This window comes from Pygocentrus nattereri, chromosome 26 (genome assembly GCF_015220715.1).
Source record: "Pygocentrus nattereri isolate fPygNat1 chromosome 26, fPygNat1.pri, whole genome shotgun sequence".
In the NCBI taxonomy this organism is placed as follows: domain Eukaryota; kingdom Metazoa; phylum Chordata; class Actinopteri; order Characiformes; family Serrasalmidae; genus Pygocentrus; species Pygocentrus nattereri.
In genome coordinates, this window is record NC_051236.1 from 15,923,058 (window position 1) to 15,946,115 (window position 23,058).

At 38.0% G+C, this 23,058-nt stretch overlaps 1 protein-coding gene across 1 annotated transcript in view; it reads right to left on the reverse strand.

The window, feature by feature from the left end:
• Positions 1–4,896: 4,896 nt before the first annotated feature.
• vstm2l (V-set and transmembrane domain containing 2 like) overlaps positions 4,897–23,058 on the reverse strand; it is a 32,111-nt gene continuing 13,949 nt past the window's right edge. Inside the window, exons 2-4 of the mRNA XM_017697778.2 lie at positions 8,973–9,142; positions 6,787–6,831; positions 4,897–6,278 (exon numbers count right to left, since the gene is read on the reverse strand). Of these exons, the coding sequence (XP_017553267.1) occupies positions 5,679–6,278; positions 6,787–6,831; positions 8,973–9,142 (815 nt within the window). The 3' untranslated portion in view covers positions 4,897–5,678. The remainder of the gene's footprint in view (positions 6,279–6,786; positions 6,832–8,972; positions 9,143–23,058) is intronic.

Here is a 23,058-nt window from a genome sequence, read left to right on the forward strand (position 1 = left end):
TAGCAAATATTATTAAATAATAAACTATAATTATCTATTTATGGCAACTTTCTTGTCACAGAATTATTTTGAATAATTATTTGATCAGCAGGATTTGGTCACCGGTTTCAGAATATGAAACAGTCTTGCATATAGAACCATCTACAGCTTGTAGTGTATTAGTATTGCAATAGAATTTTGAATATAAAAAATGTAGTTTAATTATTATTATTATATCATTATATATATATATATATACTATCTAATCACCCTCACCTTGGCTGCAACTGCTTTATTATATTTGACTTTTACTGATATTGTCTTATTTTCATTATTTTAGTTATTTTATCATTATTTATTGTTCCCCATTTATATATTTCTTTATTATTAATCATATTCTTGTTCTTGTTTTTATTGTGATTGTTATATTATTATTTTAGTCATTTGAATTCATTTGAGTGTCCTGTTCCTCCTTTTGTTTATCTTCTTTTAATTTTAGTTATGCTTTAATTATTGTTTTATATTTAATACTGCTTTTTAACTATTTTATTATTAATGTTTAATTTTCTATACTTACTTGATTTGAGTAATTTTTTTATCATTAAGTTTACTTTTATTATTATGTTCTTACACATACTGTAAATGAGGGTCACCCTCAAGAAAAATAAAAAAATTGGATTTATATATATATATATATATATATATATATATATATATATATATATATATATATATATATCCATCCATCCATCCATCCATCCATCCTCTAAGCTGCTTCTATATATATATATATATATATATATATATATATATAAATCCAATTTTTTTATATATATATATCCATCCATCCATCCATCCATCCATCCATCCATCCTCTAAGCTGCTTCTATATATATATATATATATATATATATATATATATATATATATATATATATATATATATATGCTGTTTGTATATATTTTTTATATTTTTATATTTTCACTAGTTGTGTTTCTCTAGACACACACAACATGCAATACAGGGAAATGCTGTATCCCATGTCTATGGTGGAACCCTCAAAACAGCTCGTCACTCTTCACTTACACAATAGCTTGCAAGTCTCATCAAGTCCTCATTCCTTCCACTCCAATGGGCTTTGACCTTTATGTTTTTCCAAGTGTCGATGTTCTTCCCAGAGATGGGAGCTGCAGCAAAAACACTGAACACCACAGGACAATGGTGGGATGGGCCTAAACAATAATCAAGCTGCTGGGAATCTTGGCTGCTGCTTCTGAACGGCAAGAGTTCAAAAGGGACTGTTCAAACTGTGACCCTGAGCAAAAGCTAATGAGTTTTATACACTGTTGTCCACATGAAAATAGAGAAAACAGAAAATCACATATTGGTGGACTGTTTTTGCAGAGAATGTAATTTTTTTATCCTGTTTGTCAGAAAAGCAGCGGCATGCACATATATTTATTTTTCTTGGCAGAAGCAGTGACCACAGAGGAATTCAGTGTGGTCTATTTAATGATTTGTATTTCTACCAAAAAAGGGAAAGTTCCAAACTTTAAATGACTATTATACAATTAACAAACCATCCAACATGAAGTGGAAATCCACATTATCCACATAATTGTAGACCTGAAGGCCTCGTCAGGGCAGATTAGTAAGGTTTATTGTGTACTTACAACCTGATTCAACAGCATAATGTCATTTACCTACTGCTCTTGTCTACAGGTAGATTTTACTTCTACATTTGCTAAGCATTGTTTGCCAACTTTTTCAAAGCCCTTTTCTGAGATAGAAGACGTGAGTTTTCTAAAAAAAAAAAACAGAAACAAACCTGTTACACCTGCTTACTTACTTGGGAGGGAATGTTGTGTTAACTGCAGCCTTGTCCCTTTTGGTGCAAACACAACTGAGGTCTTGCAGTCCCATTTCTCATTTTGTTGTTCAAAGGGGCACTTACAAGCACCCACTTTACGCCCTTAATGTGGATTCCAGTGAACAACCTCAGTGACATGACCTTGACAAACTGGATGGCTTTGTTTAAAGCTGTGAGACCAATATGGAGAACAAGTAATTGAAGTGGGAGAAAAAAATCATTCATGTTTATTAATTTACCTGGTCATTTAGCATAAGCACAAAAACATATGTGGCCTGTGTGATACAAGAGTCTGCTCCACATACATGCTTTTAAACCAAGTGACCTCAGATTCTTTTCCCCTTATATCTGCATAGTGCTGATGTCACTAAAGAGCTGACCTTGAGGAAGTCTTAGGGGTCCATTTGGGACAGGCCCTTTAGGCCACTGAAAGAGCTGGATAAAGCCAGAGGAGGAAGTAGGATGCTGCTGTTTGCATGAGAATAATAACAGGAAAGGCTCAAATCTGACCTCTACTGGCAAAGAGCAGGAAGTGAACATTGTTACAGAAGTGGAAGCTCCAAACACGAGTTGATGTAACTGTAAAGCCAGTGAATTATGCGGTGAAACATTATAAACACAATAAAACAGCACCAACATGTTACAGCTATGCAGCTGCTTTTCTAAACAAGTAATTTGTGTTCTTGCTCTGAATACCTCTAGATCCAGTCCTCCATACGTTTATGTGCAGGGCTGGAAAATACTTCCAAAGTACACTGGGAGATTTGTACTTCATTTCAAGTAACTGAATATGTGCACTTTTGCTCAGTTACATTACCTAAAGAAAAGCATGCTTTTTACCCCTAACGTTAATTTAGACCATCAATGTACTTGAATCTCAAAAGCCATGTGTGTTTTTCTTTGTTTTTATTTCTTTGTTCTTTGTTTATGTGCCCAAGTTATCATACTGTTTATGTGTATTTAAATATTACAAACAACTGAAATGGGTTAAGTCCAGGTAGAGTCACTAGTTATGGTTATGCCCAGCATTAATATAATGTTCAAAAAATAATAATATTGAAACTGACTTTCAAACACATACACATTTTCTAAGCCGCTTCTCCCTCAGGGTCGCGGGGATGTGCTGGAGCCTATCCCAGCGGTCATTCGGCAGAAGGCAGGATACACCCTGGACAGTCCACCAGTCCATTGCAGGGCAACTTTTAAACATTTAAGTCAAAATGTTTACATGTGTATTTACTTTTAGTTGAATAATAGCTTTTACTTAAATTCAGTTTCTCTGTACATTTTCCACTATATACATGGATGTATGTGCATAATAGTGGAATTAATACAAAATTAGGACCACGTGGCCTCACTGCACCTTAGAAGGCTAACACTAAAATGCTACTTCACTGAAACTTGGATGCAATGCTAAATTCATGCTTGGTCATTAAATAAATACAAGTTTTGCTTTTGTGCCAGCAGTAAAACCTCCTAGTGCTAGAATTTGAAATACAGAAGTGCTTCACTGAGATCCATTCAGTTTTACAGCTACCAGTCTATAAAAGTCATTTACCATCCACAGACTGTAAATTCCTTTTAGATAGATTAATATATATATATATATATATTATATGTATATATGTATATATATAGATATAATAACATAAGGTATATGTGTGCTGTAAGACACAACAACATTAATCATTGTTTATGATGAAAGATACAGGACGAGAATCCAATATCATGCTAAGATCATTACCATTCATTCATTCATTCATTCATTCATTCATTCATTCATTCATTCATTCATTCATCCAGATTAATCAGAATAATCAGATCAGAGGTGTGGTTTGGAAGTTTTTTAGTCAAAAAAAAAATTGGACCTCCATATAAGTCATACCAAAAGGTTTTATCACCTCAGTAACCATTTTTTTGTTCAGTTTTGTTTATTTTTAATTTTTATTTTACTTTTTGTGCCATTTAATACAACCCTGTTGCACTATTCTGTTGAAGGAGATTGTAACAGGGTAGAATGTTTTAGGCTAAACAGGCCACTATATTCTTTGTAATATAGATAAATCTACACCTTCTGTCATCAAGTTTTAAAAATCGCGTAATGTGATGTTTCTTTAAAAACTGGAAGAAGATTTAGCAGCAAAAAATCAAAACGTTTTCTCTTTCTATTTTGTGTGATGGGGTGGACATGTTTCCCCTGACAGATCCTGTCCAGGCTGGAGAAAACAACACAGACGCAAAATGATGTCATTTACCTTTCATCATCCTATTTAATGTGACAGTCCATTATTTTATGGTCAAATAAGCTGGTGTAGTGGAAGGAGAGGAGGCAAAACTCAAGAACATAAATGATTTCATTTCATAAAAAAAGGTTTTTGAGATAAATTTGTATGTATAGTGTTCATAGGGAACCAGATACAGTCATATGCAAAAGTTGTGCACCTGTGGTCAAAAGACAATTTTGTTGATTTTCTAAGTGAAAATAAGTTAAATAAATCTTCTACAGAGAAAACACTTTTGCACATTTTAATGCACGATTACTGTTTATTTGCTTAATTTAATGTATTGGGAAAAATAATAAAAACAATTAAATGTGGTCTGTGCAAAAAATTATGGAACATTTTATGATTTGTTTTATTTATGTAAAAAGTCTGTATTTATCAAAAATAAGAAAAGAATAGCAAAAATAACCTAAATAAAAATAAAAAATAAACCTTTTGGGTGAAGGCAAAAATCACTTATTAGCAGATTTCTGTCTCTTAAACACAGCGCTGAAAGCTGTGGTTGGCCTCAAATGGCACTCTTTTAATAGAATGACTGGTTAGTGTTCTGTGAAGACTGCATTTTTCAGGCTTTACTGAAGGAGACACTGCTGCACCAGATTCAGAGAAAGAAATCACATAAGCTGGTACACACACATCCATCTCTCTGTTAATCGTGACATTTTCTTTCTAATTTATGACATTTTAAAAGCCTCAATCCACTACATAGGTCACACTGATGAACTGCTGAATATTTCAAAAGGATTGAAAACAAAAAGTCTTTGTAAGTTTATGTGATTAATTTAATATTTCAGAGGGGTATTTTCTCCATCCACACCAACACATTAGAAGGTATCCAGAAATTTACAGAACTTGTACTTTAAAGTTGATACAAAACATCAAAGCAGAACATAGTAAACTCAAGAGAGACACAGCGTAGAATATAGATACTTATTTTTTCCCTACAATATGAAAGCAGAAAACATCAAAACGCTGCTGAGCTGCAGTTCTTTTTGGTGAACCTTTATGCAAAAGCTGATTTTGGAAATTGAAATTTGGTTGTATTTCAAAGCATAAAGAGTCATTTCCCAAAAAATGTACTGTACAGTGTACACACACACACACACACACACACACACACACACACACACACACACACACACACACACACACACACACACACACACACACACAATTACATCATTCAGAGGTTTCAGATGAAGCGGAGAGATAAAGCAAAAAGATGCCCTCTAGCCAAATCTTCAAATCCAGCCTTTAGACAAATCACCTAGGCCAACACAACAAAGTTAGGCATGTTTGAAAGATACGCACTGAAGAGCAAAAGCATGGGTCAATAAATGGAGATATCGCATAGTAACAACTAGTACACATTGCTCAAGTCTGTCCGTTTCTCCTTGAGATTTACGAACGTTCTCATGAAGATGTTTTCACATGCACTCTTTTCACTTCCTGTCTACAGCCTTTACTTTATCATCTTCTCTCTTTTCTCTTCGCTCCTCATTCACAAAAAGTCCCTTTCTCCTTGGTTCATTTCCTCTCAGCTGCTCTAGAGGACACAGGCATCAGATGAACAGTCATTGGAATGTCTCTTCTGGCCTTTGACTTCTGACTGGTGGCTTTTTGCTTGACTCTTCTTGCTTGCTTTTGTATGTTTGTTCTCCTCAAAGTGATCCACCTCTTGGACTTGTTGGTGGTCCCCCTCATGGAGATGCTGATGGTCCTTTCGGTGATGTTCACCATGATGTAGAGCAGAAGATGAATCCTTCTTCTCTCCTTCATTAGCTTGATCACCATGATGACTCCTGTGATGTTCCTTCTGATGAAGCTTATGGTCTCCATGATGGAGCTCTTGGTCTGCCTTATTCTGCTCATCTCTTTCTCTTTCCTTCTGTACATGATGGTTTCCATGATGGGGAGTTTGGTCCCCACTGTTGATTTGGTTGCCACTATGCAGCTGTTGGCCCTCATTGTGAAGCTGCACACCAGGGCCTGGTGGCTGTACTTGTAGGTAGGCTCGGACTCTGTGGTGCTGAGCATGGTTGTCGCTGAAGTCGATGACCCTACACTCATAAATGCCTTCATCTGCAGGTTTAACACTGGACAGGCGAAGCCTGTGAGAGATGTTGCTTCCAGCCACTTTTACCACCTTTAGATAATGGATAAAAAAACAAGAGTTTTTAAAACCATGTTATTTTTCAGATGTATCTCCTACTTTAGTCAGAGCCAATCATATATTCATACTGTATCTGCAAATGCATTCCCTCTTAGCCACTGTTGCAAGGTTGGATGAGCATTACAAAATTTTGGAGGTCAGCTGCAACACCCCAATGGACCACTAGAGGGTGAAATAGAGCAATTACCTAGGTCTAATTACAGCCAGTCACCAACAGCTGCGCCTACTTTTATGTAAGTGAGGCCTTGAGTTGACTCAATTACTCAGTCTTTGCAGTCCTTCTGACTGCTTTGAGGGCCACACCAGAAATCTTTGATTTTTTTTCCTAAAATAATCTGTGTTGTATTTATCAAGTCTGCTAGGCAGTTGGATCCAATGACCCAGGTCAGCATTTATGGCCCAGTGTTTATCAGATAACTGAGAATTGTCAACATGCTATTGTACACAACCTCAAAACAGTGGTGTGACATTGAGAACTCACACTTATTTTAGTGGCGTCCCTCGTCATCTCCTCAACAGGAACAGCCTATACAGAGAAAGAAGGGATAGGAGGAGAATTAAGGATGTACTGTATGTGAGCGCCTATGTTCATTACATTGTGATGGCTGGCTGCTCTTCATATGTTCTGGGGGAATCAGTCAGCAGACTGTGATACTGTATTGAATGCATTAATCAGTAATTACTCCTGCCACTTTATTATTCTCTGGCAGGAAAGATAGAGGTTTCAGGATTTTGTACTAAACTGTCTGTGCAATTGCTGTCCTGTGTACAATGCTGTGAAAAAGTATTTGCCCCTAACCTGATTTCTTCTGTTTTTCCCAGGTTGTCACATTTAAATATTTCCAACAGATCATCCAACAAAATTTAATAAATAATATAAAAACAACACGAGTAAGCACAAAATGCAGCTTTTAAATGATCATTCCATTTCGTGAAGATAAAATTTTATTCCAAACCAGTATTGCCCAAAAGTAACTGCTCCCAAACCTATTAATTGGTTGAGCCACCCTTGGCAGTAACCACAATTAACCTTTGCGATAACTTGGATTTGAGTTTTTACATCGCTGTGGGGGATTTCTGGCCCACTCTTCTTTGCAGAATTATTTTCATTTGGCTACATTTTATGGGTTTCGAACATGAACTGCCCATTTAAGGTCTTGCCACAGCATCTTAATGGGATTTAAGCCAGAACTTTGACTTAACCACTCCAAAAACTTCATTTTATTTATTTATTTTTTGAGCCATTCAGGGGTGGACTTGCCTGTGTGCTTCAGATCATTTTCCTGCTGCATAACCAAACTGCACTTGAGCTTTAGGTCAAAAACTGATGGGTGGACATTCTCCTTCAGGATTTTCTGATAGAGAACAGAATTCATGGTTCCACCAGTTATGAGAGTCATCCAGGTCCTGCAGAAGCAAAGCAGGTCCAGACCATCACTGTCAGTATGTCGGTATGATGTTCTTATGATAGAATGCAGTGTTAGCTTTACACCAGATGTAACACAACCCATGTCTTCCAAAAAGCTCCACCTTTGACACAACAGTTCACAGAATACTATCTCAAAATTTTTTTTGGCAAATGCAAGATGAGCCTTTGTGCTCTTTTTTTGTCCTTTTTTTCCTCTGTCAGCCGTGGTTTCTGTCTTGCAACTCTCCCATGGACATCTGGGTTCTTTTGTGACCTCCTGAATGAGGTGTCATTGCGCTCTTGGTGAAATTTTGGTAGGCTGGCCACTCCTTGGAAGGCTTACAGCTATTCCAAGTTTTCTCCATTGGTGGATAATGGCTCTTACTGTGGCTTGCTGGAGTCCCAGAGACTTAGCAATGGCTTTGTAATCCTTTCTAGACTGGTGGATTTCAGTGACTTTGTTTCACATCTGTATTTTATTTTCTTTAGAATGTGGCATGATGTGTTGCATTTTGAGACCATCTAGAATGCTTCACATTGCCAGACATGATCTATTTAAGTGATGTTTAGATACAACAGGTCTGACAGTAATCATGTCTCAGTGTGAAATTAAACCCAATAATCAATTGAATTAGGTTAACAGTTTGAATTAGTAGCTCAGACGGCAATTACATTTTCACATGAACAGCATTTTTCCTTCAATAAGTGAAATCATCATTTACAAACAGCATTTTGTGTTTACTTGTCTTATATTAAAAGTAGTTTTGATGAACTGAAACATTCAAGTGTGACAAATATGCAAAAATAGAAGAAACTGAGGAGGCAAATACTTTTTCACAGCACTATACTTCCCTAATACAGAATAAGACAGCAATTATGTGTTTTATACTATGTCATACAGTATATAACAAAATATCTTCTGTTTGTGGTGTTTTAACTATGGAATATATGAGAACATTTTTTTAATAGATTCAGTAAAACTGTTCAGCAAATCTAAATCAAATATATCAAATATACATAGTTTTCCTTGTCCTTACATCAAATGATAGTTCCTGTTAAGCTCAATTTGTTTTAACCATGTAAGCTGTAAAGACCTTTTGGTGATCCACACTTCAGTTCCTCACTCCCATAACTACACACAGGTTTCATAGTAGTCACTGAATAATTTATAGTTGTATAATAAATCTTAGTAAGTGATCATTGACTGATAAGCCTGGTGACAACAAAAAGCTGTGCCTATTTTCAGAACGGAGCCATACCTGATTGGTTGTCCAGGCAGGTTTCTCAGCCCATTCCCTGTGGTGCCGAAGATACCACCACTGGATCTCCAAGGAGACAGAGGAAGAGCCAGCTCCTCTGAAGGAGCAAGCCATCTCCACATCCTGACCGCTCTGAGTGATGATGTCATGAGGAACCTCTGTGAAAAGGGCTGAGACAGAAAGACAAAAAGAGATAAACATGATCATTTAAGCCTGATTGAAAAGCCAACTAACCCATTTTCTTACTATAAGTCTGGGCAGACTTTGGTACTGGCATCTGTTCTATATGGAGCTGATTAAATAACTAAAAATTGTCCTTCATCCTATCTAACTTTTTACCTCCTCCAGCCTTGTAGCATAAGCAGAAGGTGTTCAGAACAGAAACCAAAGCTTTCCCCCTTTCCTACAGACACACAATCTCTCCTCATACTAACATATGCTGAAGATGTGGTCTGAACTCCCAACATTAATTACTGTATTGAAACCAAAGAAAGAGGAGCCATCAATCCTTCTGCTCACAAGTAAGCACTATGTGAATGCAAGAGATAATGGACTACACTGTATGTACTGTTAGCAGTCCCTGTACTGTCATTGTCTCTGTAGAGAGAGAGAGAGATTCCTGTTATGATCTCTGTTGTACATACAGAACCATACAGCTAAAGCCCACGCAAAGCTGCCAACAGTAATTACAGTTCAGCAGTTTCCACTCTTCATCTCCCACACCTACTGACTCCTCTACACTGTCAGATAAGATACAGTATTTGAGGTAAGCTTAAAAGACGCTTATTTATGCAACATCTTTAAGACCACCTTCTTTTGTCCAGTATTTTGCAACAGTAATTTGAGGTGTCTGTTGTTGGGTAAAAGAAGGAGAAACATTAAACAGAATTTTAAAACAGGATTTAACCCCTTTCTGCAGGCTCCCTGGTGGTGCATTGGAAATGGACTGTAATATTTAAATGAATGTGATCAAATAAAATATTTTCCCTATTCCTTATCAGAAAACAGCTGTCAGATTAACTAGGACACTGGTGACTATGTGTGAAATGTTGTGACTCTGTATTGTTCTACAATGAGGAGTGAAAGGAAAGGGGTGAGAACCCCTGGCTGTGAAAACAGTTAACACTTCTCCACAAAGATGGCCGTGCTGAGATAAAATGGACATCACAGCTGCAGCTTTCCCAAGAAAAAAAAGTACACAAACCCAACATAAACATTTTTGTAAACGCTGACTTGCTTTTTCACCTGCGGAGATGAAAATCCAGACTTTGGTATACTGGGATAAAACTGAATTCTCCATGCTCCACCCACAAATGCATTCTTTTATATCAACTATTGCTATGCTAATCTCATTCATCCTAGAATATTTAGGTTGACTAAATAACACTGAACTATGTGACCAAGCTGGAATATGCTGTTGTGGCTAATTGAAACAAGGCAGGTTGGGTATGAATGAATGAATCAATGAATAAATAAATACATACAGCCAATCCATCAAAACAAAGTAAACTTTGATGGATTGGCAAACATGCATACATTTGAAATTACACTGATCAGGCATAACATTATGACCGCCTCCTTGTTCCTACGCTCATTGCACATTTTATCAGATTCACTTACTATATAGGAGCACTTTGTAGTTCTACAATTACAGACTGTAGTCCATCTGTTTCTCTGCATACTTTGTTAGTCCCCTTTCACAATGTTCTTCAGTGGTCAGGACCCCCATGGACAGAGCAAGTAATATTTGGGTGGTGGATCATTCTCAGCACTGCAGTGACACTGATGTGGTGGGGCTGTGTTAATATGTGTTGTGCTTGTCTGATTGGATCACAAACAGCAGTGCAGCTGGAGTCACCTATATAGTAAGTGGGGTGGATAAAATGGACAATGAGCATAGAAATAAGGACATAATGTTATGCCTAATTGGTGTAATAACCCACTCTAAATTTCTGTGCACTAAAAAGTGGTTGAATTTACATGATTCAAATGTGTACATCAGTTCCACACTAAAATCTTACATCAACTCAAAGTAAGCTAAGTACCTAACACAGTAATTATGTTGCTGTAACATATTTCCTTTATGTGTAGCCAGTGTACACATTTGAATCATGTCAATTTAAAGCAACTTTTAAGCAGCCTTTATTTTAGTATATTTTGACCAGAGGTATGATCTTGCCAACAGGGTGGCAGGTGCCATTAACACCTTGGCCCAGTCTCATCCCAAACTCCGTTGCCTTGTCCTATTCATGTTGTGTCACTGATGCAAAGTTCCACTCTTTCATAACTGCTATTTAAACACTTTCCTCCATTCTAACCCAACTAAGTGACACTAGCTCTCTCTTTGGAGAACCTTCATCCTGCTAAAGTGAGTGTGGCTTACAAGACACAAACAAAAACCCATGAGAAAAAAGCTGAACAGGACATATTATTGAAAAGAGGCACATCCACCTTTGGATAAACAGCACAAGACAGCATTTAATGAATAACACTAAATATTGAAATAGTCAAAAATAAGATAATGATAGTGGAGCAAAATGACCTCTGGCATTAAGCAAACTGTTTAAATCTTGGCAATAAGTGTGTTTTTGCTTGTAAAGCCAGACACCATTAGAATAGATGTAAGTACCCATAAGTGTGGTACAAAATAACAAGACTTTCTTATTTTTTAAATGGTTGATATCAGCCGAGCTAATCTGGAGACCATAATTTGGTTCTGGAAGCCTTGATGCTCACAGCCATCGTACAGATTTATTAAACTCAACCACCAGCACACCTGATTTAACATATAGAGGTATTGATGATAATTACATTTATTTCTGGGCACTACTTGATGTATTTATGTTATTTATACTTATACTAATGGCAGTGTTTCACTTAGCACTTACTGTCCAATTAAATCATTTTTTATTTGTAATGTTTCCAGATGTCTAAAACCTTTGCACAGCACTGTACACAATAAATAAATAAATAAATAAATAAAACAAACACGTAAAACAAAAAGTAATCTAGCAGAAAAAGTGTTTTTTTTTTGCTCATGTTAACCTACAGATAATACTGGATAAATCCCCCTGATTTTGACAAAAACTGAGTTGTGTGCTAAAATTTCTCAATAGGTTGAAAGACGTTTTTGCCAATGTTCTGAAAGCCTTGTAACAAAACCTGCTACAGAAGACTGTATTTGTGGGTGGGACATGCTTGGATCTGTCAGCTGTATGTGTTAATGCAAGATCACACAGCTCCTGTCCTTTATCCTGAGTCTAATCAGCACTGTGACATTGCATAAAACCCATTTTCAGCACACTCGAGGCGAGGCTCAAGGTCATGGCTTACTGCATACTGTCCACACCTCATTGAATACTCATTCATATGATCTCTTATTTATGAGATTGATATGCTCGGCGACTCTCTGCTTCTCTCACTATTGATTTTATATGAGTGTGTAGTAACTGCAGAAGCTGTGACATTCAGACAGAAATGCCTCCTGACTACAAACACTCTCCTTCCACTGCACGAGGACGATAGGTCGAATGCTCTGCTAGCATTTTTTTTCAGACACCGGTAGAGGAGCAAAACTCATACAGATTGCTACGCTTGTTCTATGTGATGGTCCAAGTTCAGTGATGACACATCTGAGGCACAAGAGATTTTACTACATTTTATCTTTTAAAATCAGTTCAAACGTTACATGGACTGGGATATGATCCCATTGTGATGCACTGAAACACTGAGTGGAAAATTGATGCAAAAGTGTATCTAAACATCAGTGCCTTTGTGTTGGAGGAGGTTCTTTGTCTAATTACAAATGCCTCGAGCCCTGAGCCATCATTATCTCCATAGCGATTACGACAGAACACGGGCAAAATTAATGAGATTTTTTGTGCAGGTTTAGAAAAGCAACACTTGGAAATTGAGCTCTATAACAAACAAATGGATTGTAAACAACATTAGAGATAATTAAACACACACGTTTGACAACAAACAACATAATGAGTTACTGGTATGTGTGTGTGTGTGTGTGTGTTTGTGTGTGTGTGCATCAATAAAAGAAAAACTAATAACCACTCCAGAATGATGACAACAAGCTGTGCGTAATTCTGCTGCTACAGATTATGCGGTATATGTGTGTATATCAGTGGTGAACAGTTAGGGCCTTCTATGCCTAGACCTAATTATTTCTGCAAAATAAATATGTACATATATATATATACATATACACTGCTCAAAAAAATAAAGGGAACACTCAAATAACACATCCTAGATCTGAATGAATGAAATATTCTCATTCAATACTTTGTTCTGTACAAAGTTAAATGTGCTGACAACAAAATCACACAAAAATCATCAATGGAAATCAAATTTAACCAATGGAGGCCTGGATTTGGAGTCACACACAAAATTAAAATGGAAAAACACACTACAGGCTGATCCAACTTTGATGTAATGTCCTTAAAACAAGTCAAAATGAGGCTCAGTATTGTGTGGCCTCCACGTGCCTGTATGACCTCCCTACAACGCCTGGGCATGCTCCTGATGAGGTGGCGGATGGTCTCCTGAGGGATCTCCTCCCAGACCTGGACTAAAGCATTCGCTAACTCCTGGACAGTCTGTGGTGCAATGTGGCGTTGGTGGATGCATCGAGACATGATGTCCCAGATGTGCTCAATCGGATTCAGGTCTGGGGAACGGGCGGGCCAGTCCATAGCATAGTGCCTTCATCTTGCAGGAACTGCTGACACACTCCAGCCACATGAGGTCTAGCATTGTCCTGCATTAGGAGGAACCCAGGGCCAACCGCACCAGCATATGGTCTCACAAGGGGTCTGAGGATCTCATCTCGGTACCTAATGGCAGTCAGGCTACCTCTGGCGAGCATATGGAGGGCTGTGTGACCCTCCAAAGAAATGTCACCCCACACCGTTACCGAGCCACTGCCAAGTCGGTCATGCTGAAGGATGTTGCAGGCAGCAGATCGCTCTCCACGGCGTCTCCAGACTCTGTCACGTCTGTCACGTGCTCAGTGTGAACCTGCTTTCATATGTGAAGAGCACAGGGCGCCAGTGGTGAATTTGCCAATCCTGGTGTTCTCTGGCAAATGCCAAACATCCTGCACGGTGTTGGGCTGTGAGCACAACCCCCATCTGTGGACGTCGGACCCTCATACCATCCTCATGGAGTCGGTTTCTAACCGTTTGTGCAGACACATGCACATTTGTGGCCTGCTGGAGGTCATTTTGCAGGGCTCTGGCAGTGCTCCTCCTGTTCCTCCTTGCACAAAGGTGGAGGTAGCGGTCCTGCTTCTGGGTTGTTGCCCTCTTACGGCCTCCTCCACATCTCCTGGTGTACTGGCCTGTCTCCTGGTAGTGCCTCCAGCTTCTGGTGTGTGAAAGCACCACCAACATTCAAAAGTGACCAAAACATCAGCCAGAAAGCAGAAAGGTACTGAGAAGTGGTCTGTGGTCCTTTATTGAGTGTGTCTTGCTAATTGCCAATAATTTCCAGCTGTTTTCTATTCCATTTGCACAACAACATGTGAAATTTGTTTGTCAATCATTGTTGCTTCCTAAGTGGACAGTTTGATTTCACAGAAGTTTGATTTACTTGGAGTTATATTGTGTTGTTTAAGTGTTCCCTTTTTGAGCAGTGTATACATATATCTGTCATGTTATTTAAAATTATGTGTTAATTATTTTTTATTTAATATATTCATTATTCTTGTTGTATTTAAACTGCAAATATAATTTAATTCAATCTGGACCCGTCCTGCGGCTGAAGTTAATGTATTACTATTAATTCATCCTTTAACACTGAAGGCTGGAGCCCAGACTGCTGGCCACTGTAGCAACACAGACAACAATCAGTCTTGCCTAGCTGGTAGCTAACAAAAAGGCAAAGACAGAGATTTAAGATGACCATAGATAATTAGAAGACAAATGGGCTTATTTGCATTTAATAGCACTCAGCTAATTTCCTGATATGTTTAATCTGCAGCGAGAAACTGTCAAACACTGAAAGGTTGCAAAACTTTTCAGTTTCAGTTTCTCATTCACCGGATTCTTGTTTGAATTATCCCATTCCAACTCAAATGGTGCAGAAGTTACATTTTGGTGGCTCAAACACCACTGAGGGTGGAATGGGAAAATTCCAACAAGAAGATGGCGAATGAGAAGCTGACTTCAGCTTTGTAAAAAAAAGGAATGTTGAGAGACAATTTACAAGAAACCAATCCACTTTTGAGTAACAGTTTCCTGCCAGAGATATGAGAAAAGCAGCTATAACTGAGCTACAGTTTACAGTAGAGCAAAGTAAGCCTGCATTTTCATTTATATTTTTTAGCCTATACTAGTACATTAGCACATACAGAGACATATTTACAGCCAAGATGGTAAAATTGACATAAATTATTGTGGCTCCCAAGGTGGTTTGATATTTGTTGAAAGGACAAAATGGCTCTTCTTAACATTTGGGTTCCAGTCAAAGAATCACAGTTTACTTGAAATACGTGGGATCACTACTTTGAAAAAAATGTCCTTGTAGTCCCTCTAGAAGTCCTAGAAACATCACTGACTAGATATGAGGGGTAGCCTGACCAGTTCACTTGCAAATGTAAAACAGTGGTGGCAGCTCTGCGCCAGGACTCTTCACTGAAGGAGTGACTGTAAAACTGCTACAAGATAAAATAAATGTTCTGGCCTTTACAAGTTTCAAATAAAATATGGATTGTCATTTACAAGCGTCCAATGTCTGTGTTATAACGATATATGTGCACCACCATTAGCTCAAAATACAGTGGGTTTTATAGATAACTGCTCTACTTTTGAGGTCAAGCCTTTTCTTTTGAGTTAGGATGGTATCGACTCTTTGTGGGAGGGTGTTGTTTTCATTTCATGTAGCATAGCACATATTCTCTTTGTTAGCCTTCAGCATAGGCCAGTCTGTCACTGACAAACCAGGGCCAAGGAGAGGCAGCAGACAGACTAGCTAAACCGATTGTCTGCTAGCTGCCTTGAGATGTCACTCAGTCAAGACCATGTCTGTTCCCTGAATCAAACAAAAATTAAAATACCTCAATGTTTGTTCTTCTAATATAATCAGTATCAGGCTGATTCAATCTATTTGCAATGACAGCACCTTTGGTCTAAAACTAAGACTGCTTATCATAAGGTCTCTCACATCTAATGCTGTCATTGCTATTGAAATTATTACAGATCATGATGCTCTGTGCCTCACAGAAATGTGGATTAGACCTGAAGAATACTGTGCTCTAAATGGAGCCACCTCCTCCACATACCACAAATATATACATAGCCATCCTTTAAATGGTTGACATGGAGGGATAGCAACCATGCATACAAATGCTTTAGGCATTAATCAGAAAGCAGGCAACAAATTGAGTTTTGATATTTATAGACCACTGCTGTACACTGTAGACAGTTTGAGTGACTTAAGGTTTAAAGGTAGATAACTAACACGAGAAAGAACAGGAATTTTGACATGCTAAATATTTCTTTGGGAGCTAACTATCTGTTGAGAGTTCCATAAAAAATAAACAAAGACATTTTGACACAGAAAGCATCCTAACAAAACATCTAGCTAAACGCAAAGGAAAATGAACCTACTTGGATTACCTGCCTAAGAAAGGGGAAATATCAGTCAGTGCGAAATAAAAGTCAGTGGGAAATAGTTTTAATTACTGACCAGTTTTTCTACAGAAAAAATTGTAAGAACATTGTAAAGCATATATAACAGCAAATCAAACAAGCTTGTTATATGACTGGCATCTCTGAAGTACCCAGAAGGCATACACACATTAATATTGGTTGTGTTCCATAAAAATGCAAAGCTAGGGAGGGATGAAGATTTCACCTGACTCACAGAAAGGGAAATTGAAAATCATTTGAATATGAAAAAGTCTGATCATAGTTTGGGGACTCAGGCACTGGCAATTTGGTAACACTTTACTTGAAGTGTGTCTACACAACATATTCATAACAGCTTACATAAACACTTCATAACATATTAATGAATGTTTAAATAAACTTTTATAAAGAGTACATGATTTACATGACATTAATATGTACTACTATATCATTTAAATTAGATACATTTTTCAAAATAAAAATACTCATTTTTTTTATTTTGGAAAATTATGCTATTTTCAGTAAAATTCTCATTTATGGATGATATAAAAATGACTCCAGTATAAAAATGACTTCACTTTATCCCTTTGGTCATTAACTGCTTTGACACATTCAAATTATACTTCCAATTTCTTTTTAATTATCTGTTTTTTTTTTTAAGCAGTTGTTGCTTTGCGTATCACTTTACTACATGGACAGTAAATTACTCATAAATATGCTTAGGAACAATTATTCAACCAAATCTTAGTATGGTGGTGTGCCTTAGTGCCAAGGCACCTAAAGAGCAAAGGGGTAAAGCAAGGACATTTTTACCATGGCTGTCCAGAAACAAGCCGTTTTACAGAAAATAATATAGTATTTCAAAATAAAAGATGAGGACTTTTATTTTGAAAAATGTGTCTATGTACAGTGACATAGTACTTCATATTAATATCATATAAAAAAATGCATGCTTTATGAATGTTGATTTAAATGTTCATGAACATGTTATGAAGCGTTTATGTAAGATATCATGAATTTTTTATGTAGACACGCTCCAAGTAAAGTTACAGTAGTAAAGCTATTGTGCATTATTATTTAGTGTTACACAACACAGCTTTTTTCTCCTACAACTGATGCTGATATTTGGTGATACTTGAATTCAAGGTAAAGGTGGACAGTGTGATGTTTATTAAAGTCATGAATAAAGTCACAACATGGTTTTCAGAACATATTGTGGACATCATTAGCACTTGAAGAACGCAAAACAATTGTATGTTTCACTACAATTAGAGTAATTGGTAATTTTTAGCTGGATATATTGCAGTGAAAAGTCACCGTACTCGTTTTTTTTTTCAAAATGTGCTTTTCACTCTCACTATGGAAACTAAGATACAATAAGAGCTCGTTCTGGGATCATGTTTTTTTAGCTGTCTGTCACCAAAACAACACATTTACATATGTTTACCTATTCAGCCTACTGCAGTTTAGCCCCGCCTACTGACCTTGCAGGTATAAAGAGTGTTTCAGCCTGGATTGCTTTTAGAATGAGGCACAATGTAGGACAGCCAATCAGAACAAAGGCTATTTACATATATCTTCCTTGAAGGCACAGTAAAAAAAAACAGCCTGTTTAATTCTAAAGAGTTAGAAGGTTCGAAAAATGGTCATGTAAAAAGAATGAGCACAAACAAACATCAAACAAAGCGAACATTATACATTCATTATACATACAATTTTAGGGGCAAACATAAAATACAAGAAAAATGTAGTATATGGGGCCTTTAAGCCTGATATGTTTTCCACATAGGTTCTCTGAATGTGAGATTCTTTTAGGTTTTGCCATTCAGTTTAGAGTTTCCTCCCATAGGAAAAGCAAAACAGAGCACACACACACACACACACACACACACACACACACACACACACACACACACACACCTACACACACACACACACACACACACACACACACACACACACACACACACACACACACACACACATATATATGCAGAGTCTGGCAGGTGTTCATAGCCTAAAGGGACTTAACCATTACCCAAAGGAGTTTGTTGGGTAGACTAAACTATTCTCTGTGGATGGTGGGGGAGCCAGGCGTGAATTCTGTCATCTCCCATTCCAGCCAAAGCTAATTCACACCCAGATGTATCTTTTCTCCACCCCCAAGCATGAATTAATTTCCTCACAACTCAGACCACAGCTCTTCCAAAGGCGCATGCATGATTCATGACAAAGTCACTGCTTGCAGTCAGATTTATTCGCATATGCAAAATGACAAGCACTTCAAACTCCGAGCATCATGCCATGCCAGTTCCAATAAGCCGCAGAGGCAATGCACCATTCTGAAAAGAAGAAACGCTGCACTATACACCGTGAAATAGTTAGGAAAAGGCACGCGCACACAAACAAACCAGTGAAACCAAAAACAACCAGAGAACCAGACACTTTCTCTCTCTCTCTCTCTCTCTCTCTCTCTCTCTCTCTCACTCTCTCCTCACTGCAGTGCATATGGGGAGTAATGCAGGGGCAAAGCCTGCAGTTAAAATCTAACCAAACACTGGCACTGGTATCACAGAGATCAAAGGAGAATCCCAGTGGAGGTGGTGGGAGGGTTGTGGTGTGTGTGTGGGTTGCAGAGGCAGTGGAAAAACGAATGAAACCAATGAAAGTGTAAGCAGAGAGAGCAGAATATTTATCTCCTAATCTTGCTCTAAATAGATGCTATTCACCATGTTTAACAGCAAAATAACCACTACAAAACAAAGCTTCAGTCGTAGAATAATGCAAATAATGCAAACTAGTGAAAGAGAAAAGATAGGCACAAATTGAATGTTACTTCACAGATGGAGCCTTTAATGCCATTATTTAGATTTTGTTTTATACAAGGTGATAAATTCTAGATCAGAAACTCCACTTCAGCTCATACTAAATGTATTGGATGGATTCTGCATCACTCTAGAGAATGCAGATTCATTGCTCCACAGCCCAACATTGTGGGGCTTTACAGGCTTCTAGCTGACACTTGGCATTGAGTGACCTAAAACTCAGGTGCAGCTGCTCTAGAGTGTCCCGTTCTATTGGCAATGCTTTTCTATGGAGATTATACAACCTGCGTGTGCAATTAATGGGTGCACTTCAAGTTAGTTGACATTGCATATATATATCACAATTTATGCACAAAGGTTTCTGATTATATGCTTATATTCTCATGATTTTCTTATTGTACATGATATTGTAGACTTTACTATGTGCTGTCAGCCTCTATTTAGGGTGTACCTAAACCAGGCTGCCTGGTATACCAGTTCTTGATTACAACTTTAAATAACTCACCTCATCCACTTTTTTTCTTCTTTTCATGCTTCACTTCTATATATTCCTCCATCCATCTTTCTCACTCAGAGGTGACTTAGACAAATGTATCAAAATGACAGCGACCAATGAAATCAAATTAAAAGGCTGTGGAATTACTACACATCAATACACCAGAAAGCTCTCTCAATGCATCAAAGAGACAAATAGATGATCAAACCTCAGTAGAAAGGGTGATAAAAGTAATGAAATTCTGAAATCTGCTAAGTTAAATAACTGTAGACATGATATCTGTAGATAAACATGTGTTTATCTACTGTCTACAAAGACCTCAGAACACATCTTGCAATCATTTTGATTATTTATGTCAAAAACGATTTTTAAAAACTGTTGGTTGAGCCAAAATGATTTGTCATTGATCAGTTTCAGACTGAAGCACTGAAAGGTGTATTTCACCAAATTTTTCATTTTTTCTTTTTGCACAATTCAGTCATAAACATAAGCTTTTATTCAGGTCATTGAGACAGTTTTGATGTAAATTGTGCCATTGCAGTGGTGTAAAGTATGCAGTGGTGTAAAGCACTGCCACTGGACTCTAGAGCAGTGGAGACGTGTTCTCTGGAGTGACGAATCATACATCTCCGTCTGGCAATCTGATGGACGAGTCTGGGTTTGGTAGTTGCCAGGGGAACGGTACTTGTCTGACTGCATTGTGCCAAGTGTAAAGTTTAGTGGAGAGGGAATTATCATGTGGGGTTGTTCTTCAGGAGCTGGGCACGGCCTTTTAGTTCCAGTGAAAGGAACTCTTGATGCTTCAGCAGACCAAGAGATTTTGGACAATTTCATGCTCCCAACTTTGTGGGAACAGTTTGGGGACAGCCCCTTCCTGTTCCAACATGACTGCACACCAGTGCACAAAGCAAGGTCCATAAAGACATCGATGACCGAGTTTGGTGTGGAAGAACTTGACTGGCCTGCACAGAGTTCTGACCTCAACCTCAAGCCGAACATTTGGGATGAGTTAGAGCGGAGACTGAGAGCCAGGCCTTCTCGTCCAACATCAGTGTCTGACCTCACAAATGCACTTCTGGAAGAATGGTCAAAAATTCCCATTAACACACTCCTAACCCTTGTGGAAAGCCTTCCCAGAAGAGTTGAAGCTGTTATAACTGCAAAGGGTGGGCTGACATCATAATAAACCTTGTGCATTAAGAATGGGATGTCACTCAATTTCATATGCATGTGAAGGCAGACGAGTGAATACTTTTGGCAATATAGAATATCTTCATAAAATGGCATAATTTCACTAAAATTACTTACAAATGTAAAATAATGCCAATAAATAAGTGGCATAACAATGTTTGCAATAATGAAAAATATTACATATATAGGCAATATTTAAGATGATTTCACTTGAAAAAAATATCCTTTTTATCATTTAGGCTGAGCGACAGCCATATGTAAACATTTTCATGGTTATTATGCCACAACTATAAATTCAATATGCCTGTTTTTGCAGCTTTGGTTCCCTATGTGGACTCTACAAACTGGAGCATGCATGATGTGTTCTGATATGATAACAATTATTAAGCAGGATGTCAAATTCTTATATTTCAAAAAAGCATGATATGGGCCCTTTAAAACTTTTAGCTGCAGAGATAAATGCTCTGAATCTACCACAGACCGAGCTCGAGCTAATTCTGAATCTGGGCTGTGTAGCTATAGTATCATTGCTCCTAAGCCTCTTTGCTCATAATTGCCATGTTCCTGAAGCTTTTCAAGCAATTGTAAATCATGCATGTTCCTGGTTCTGTGCTCGTCCCACAGAAAAACTTTCGTTCTGTTTTCTTTTTTTTCGCTGTTGTTGCCTGAACCAGATCCAAGTGCTGGTGGTTATGATGTTCTCTGTCTAGCTCTCACTCTTTTAAACACACGCACACACACACACACACACACACACACACACACACACACACACACTGGGTACTCTGTGCAGAACAGTCAGTCATTATCACTAAGCTTGAAAAAAACGCTCTCTCTCTTCCCTCTCTCTTGTTCTCTCCCTCCTGCCTCTCTCTCCCCTTGTTTGTCTGTATCGATTTGAGGCTTGTCGAATTGCTTTACAGCTCAGGTTTCAGCTCTCCTCCTCTATCCTACTTATGAAACATGGCTGCTTGACAAACAGGGAGTATCCCAGGGTGCTTTGTGCCTTTGTCAGACCATGACAGATCCTTCCAGAATGGCTTGGAAAGGTGCGACACGTAAATCAAATCTGCAGCATCACAAATCAATGCAGTAACCTTGGCTATTCATTGCATCAACTGAGCAAATCTCGGCTCTCTTGAGTTAGCATACCCCCCCCCCCCCCCCCCCCCCCCCCCCCCCCCCCCCCCCCAACCCCCTGCTGCGGAGATTACAGCCACGCTGCCAGTTACACATTATGTTATTGCGAAAGCGCTCCTATTGAAATATTTCCATGGATACAATACCTTAGAGCTGAAAGAAGCTTTGACTATGAATATGATCCAAAAACATATAAAGAGATTCATGCATCTTCAAATGCAGACCTTTTTATTTGATCTACTGCATATTAGATGCAGAGCTGGCTTTGTGAAAAAAAAAGAAAAAAAATCTGCAGGCAGCTTTTGTTAATTTGCAGAAGTACCCCTTTAATTGACCCCTGGAAAGACAAGCACACCTGGGTACCTGGGTCAACAGTGCAGATTTCTACCTTAATTTTGCGTGTGCATATTTCATGCTTCATGACAGTATCACAAAAACGCTGGAGTGCTTCAGCTGCCTGCTCCTTCCAGCATCCACATTAAATATGAAAGCGCAAGTGAAGAGAACGCATAAATAAATAAATAGACAAACAAACAAATAAATAAGTAAACAAAGAAGTCCTTTCTCCAGAGTATAGCCATCCGCATGCCTCTGCAGGTCCAGCTTCTTCACTCGCGCTCACCTAAGCAGCAAGCATCGTGCAAGGTGTGTGTCATTTGCATGCTTACAGCAATAAAAGAATGAATTTTATACTGCACAGACAGTTAAGTGAGGTAGAAGTCAGAGGCCGAAACAGCTCATTAGAATTCACTACAGCTAGACTCGCTGGAGATGTTAGCAACATCCATTTTTCA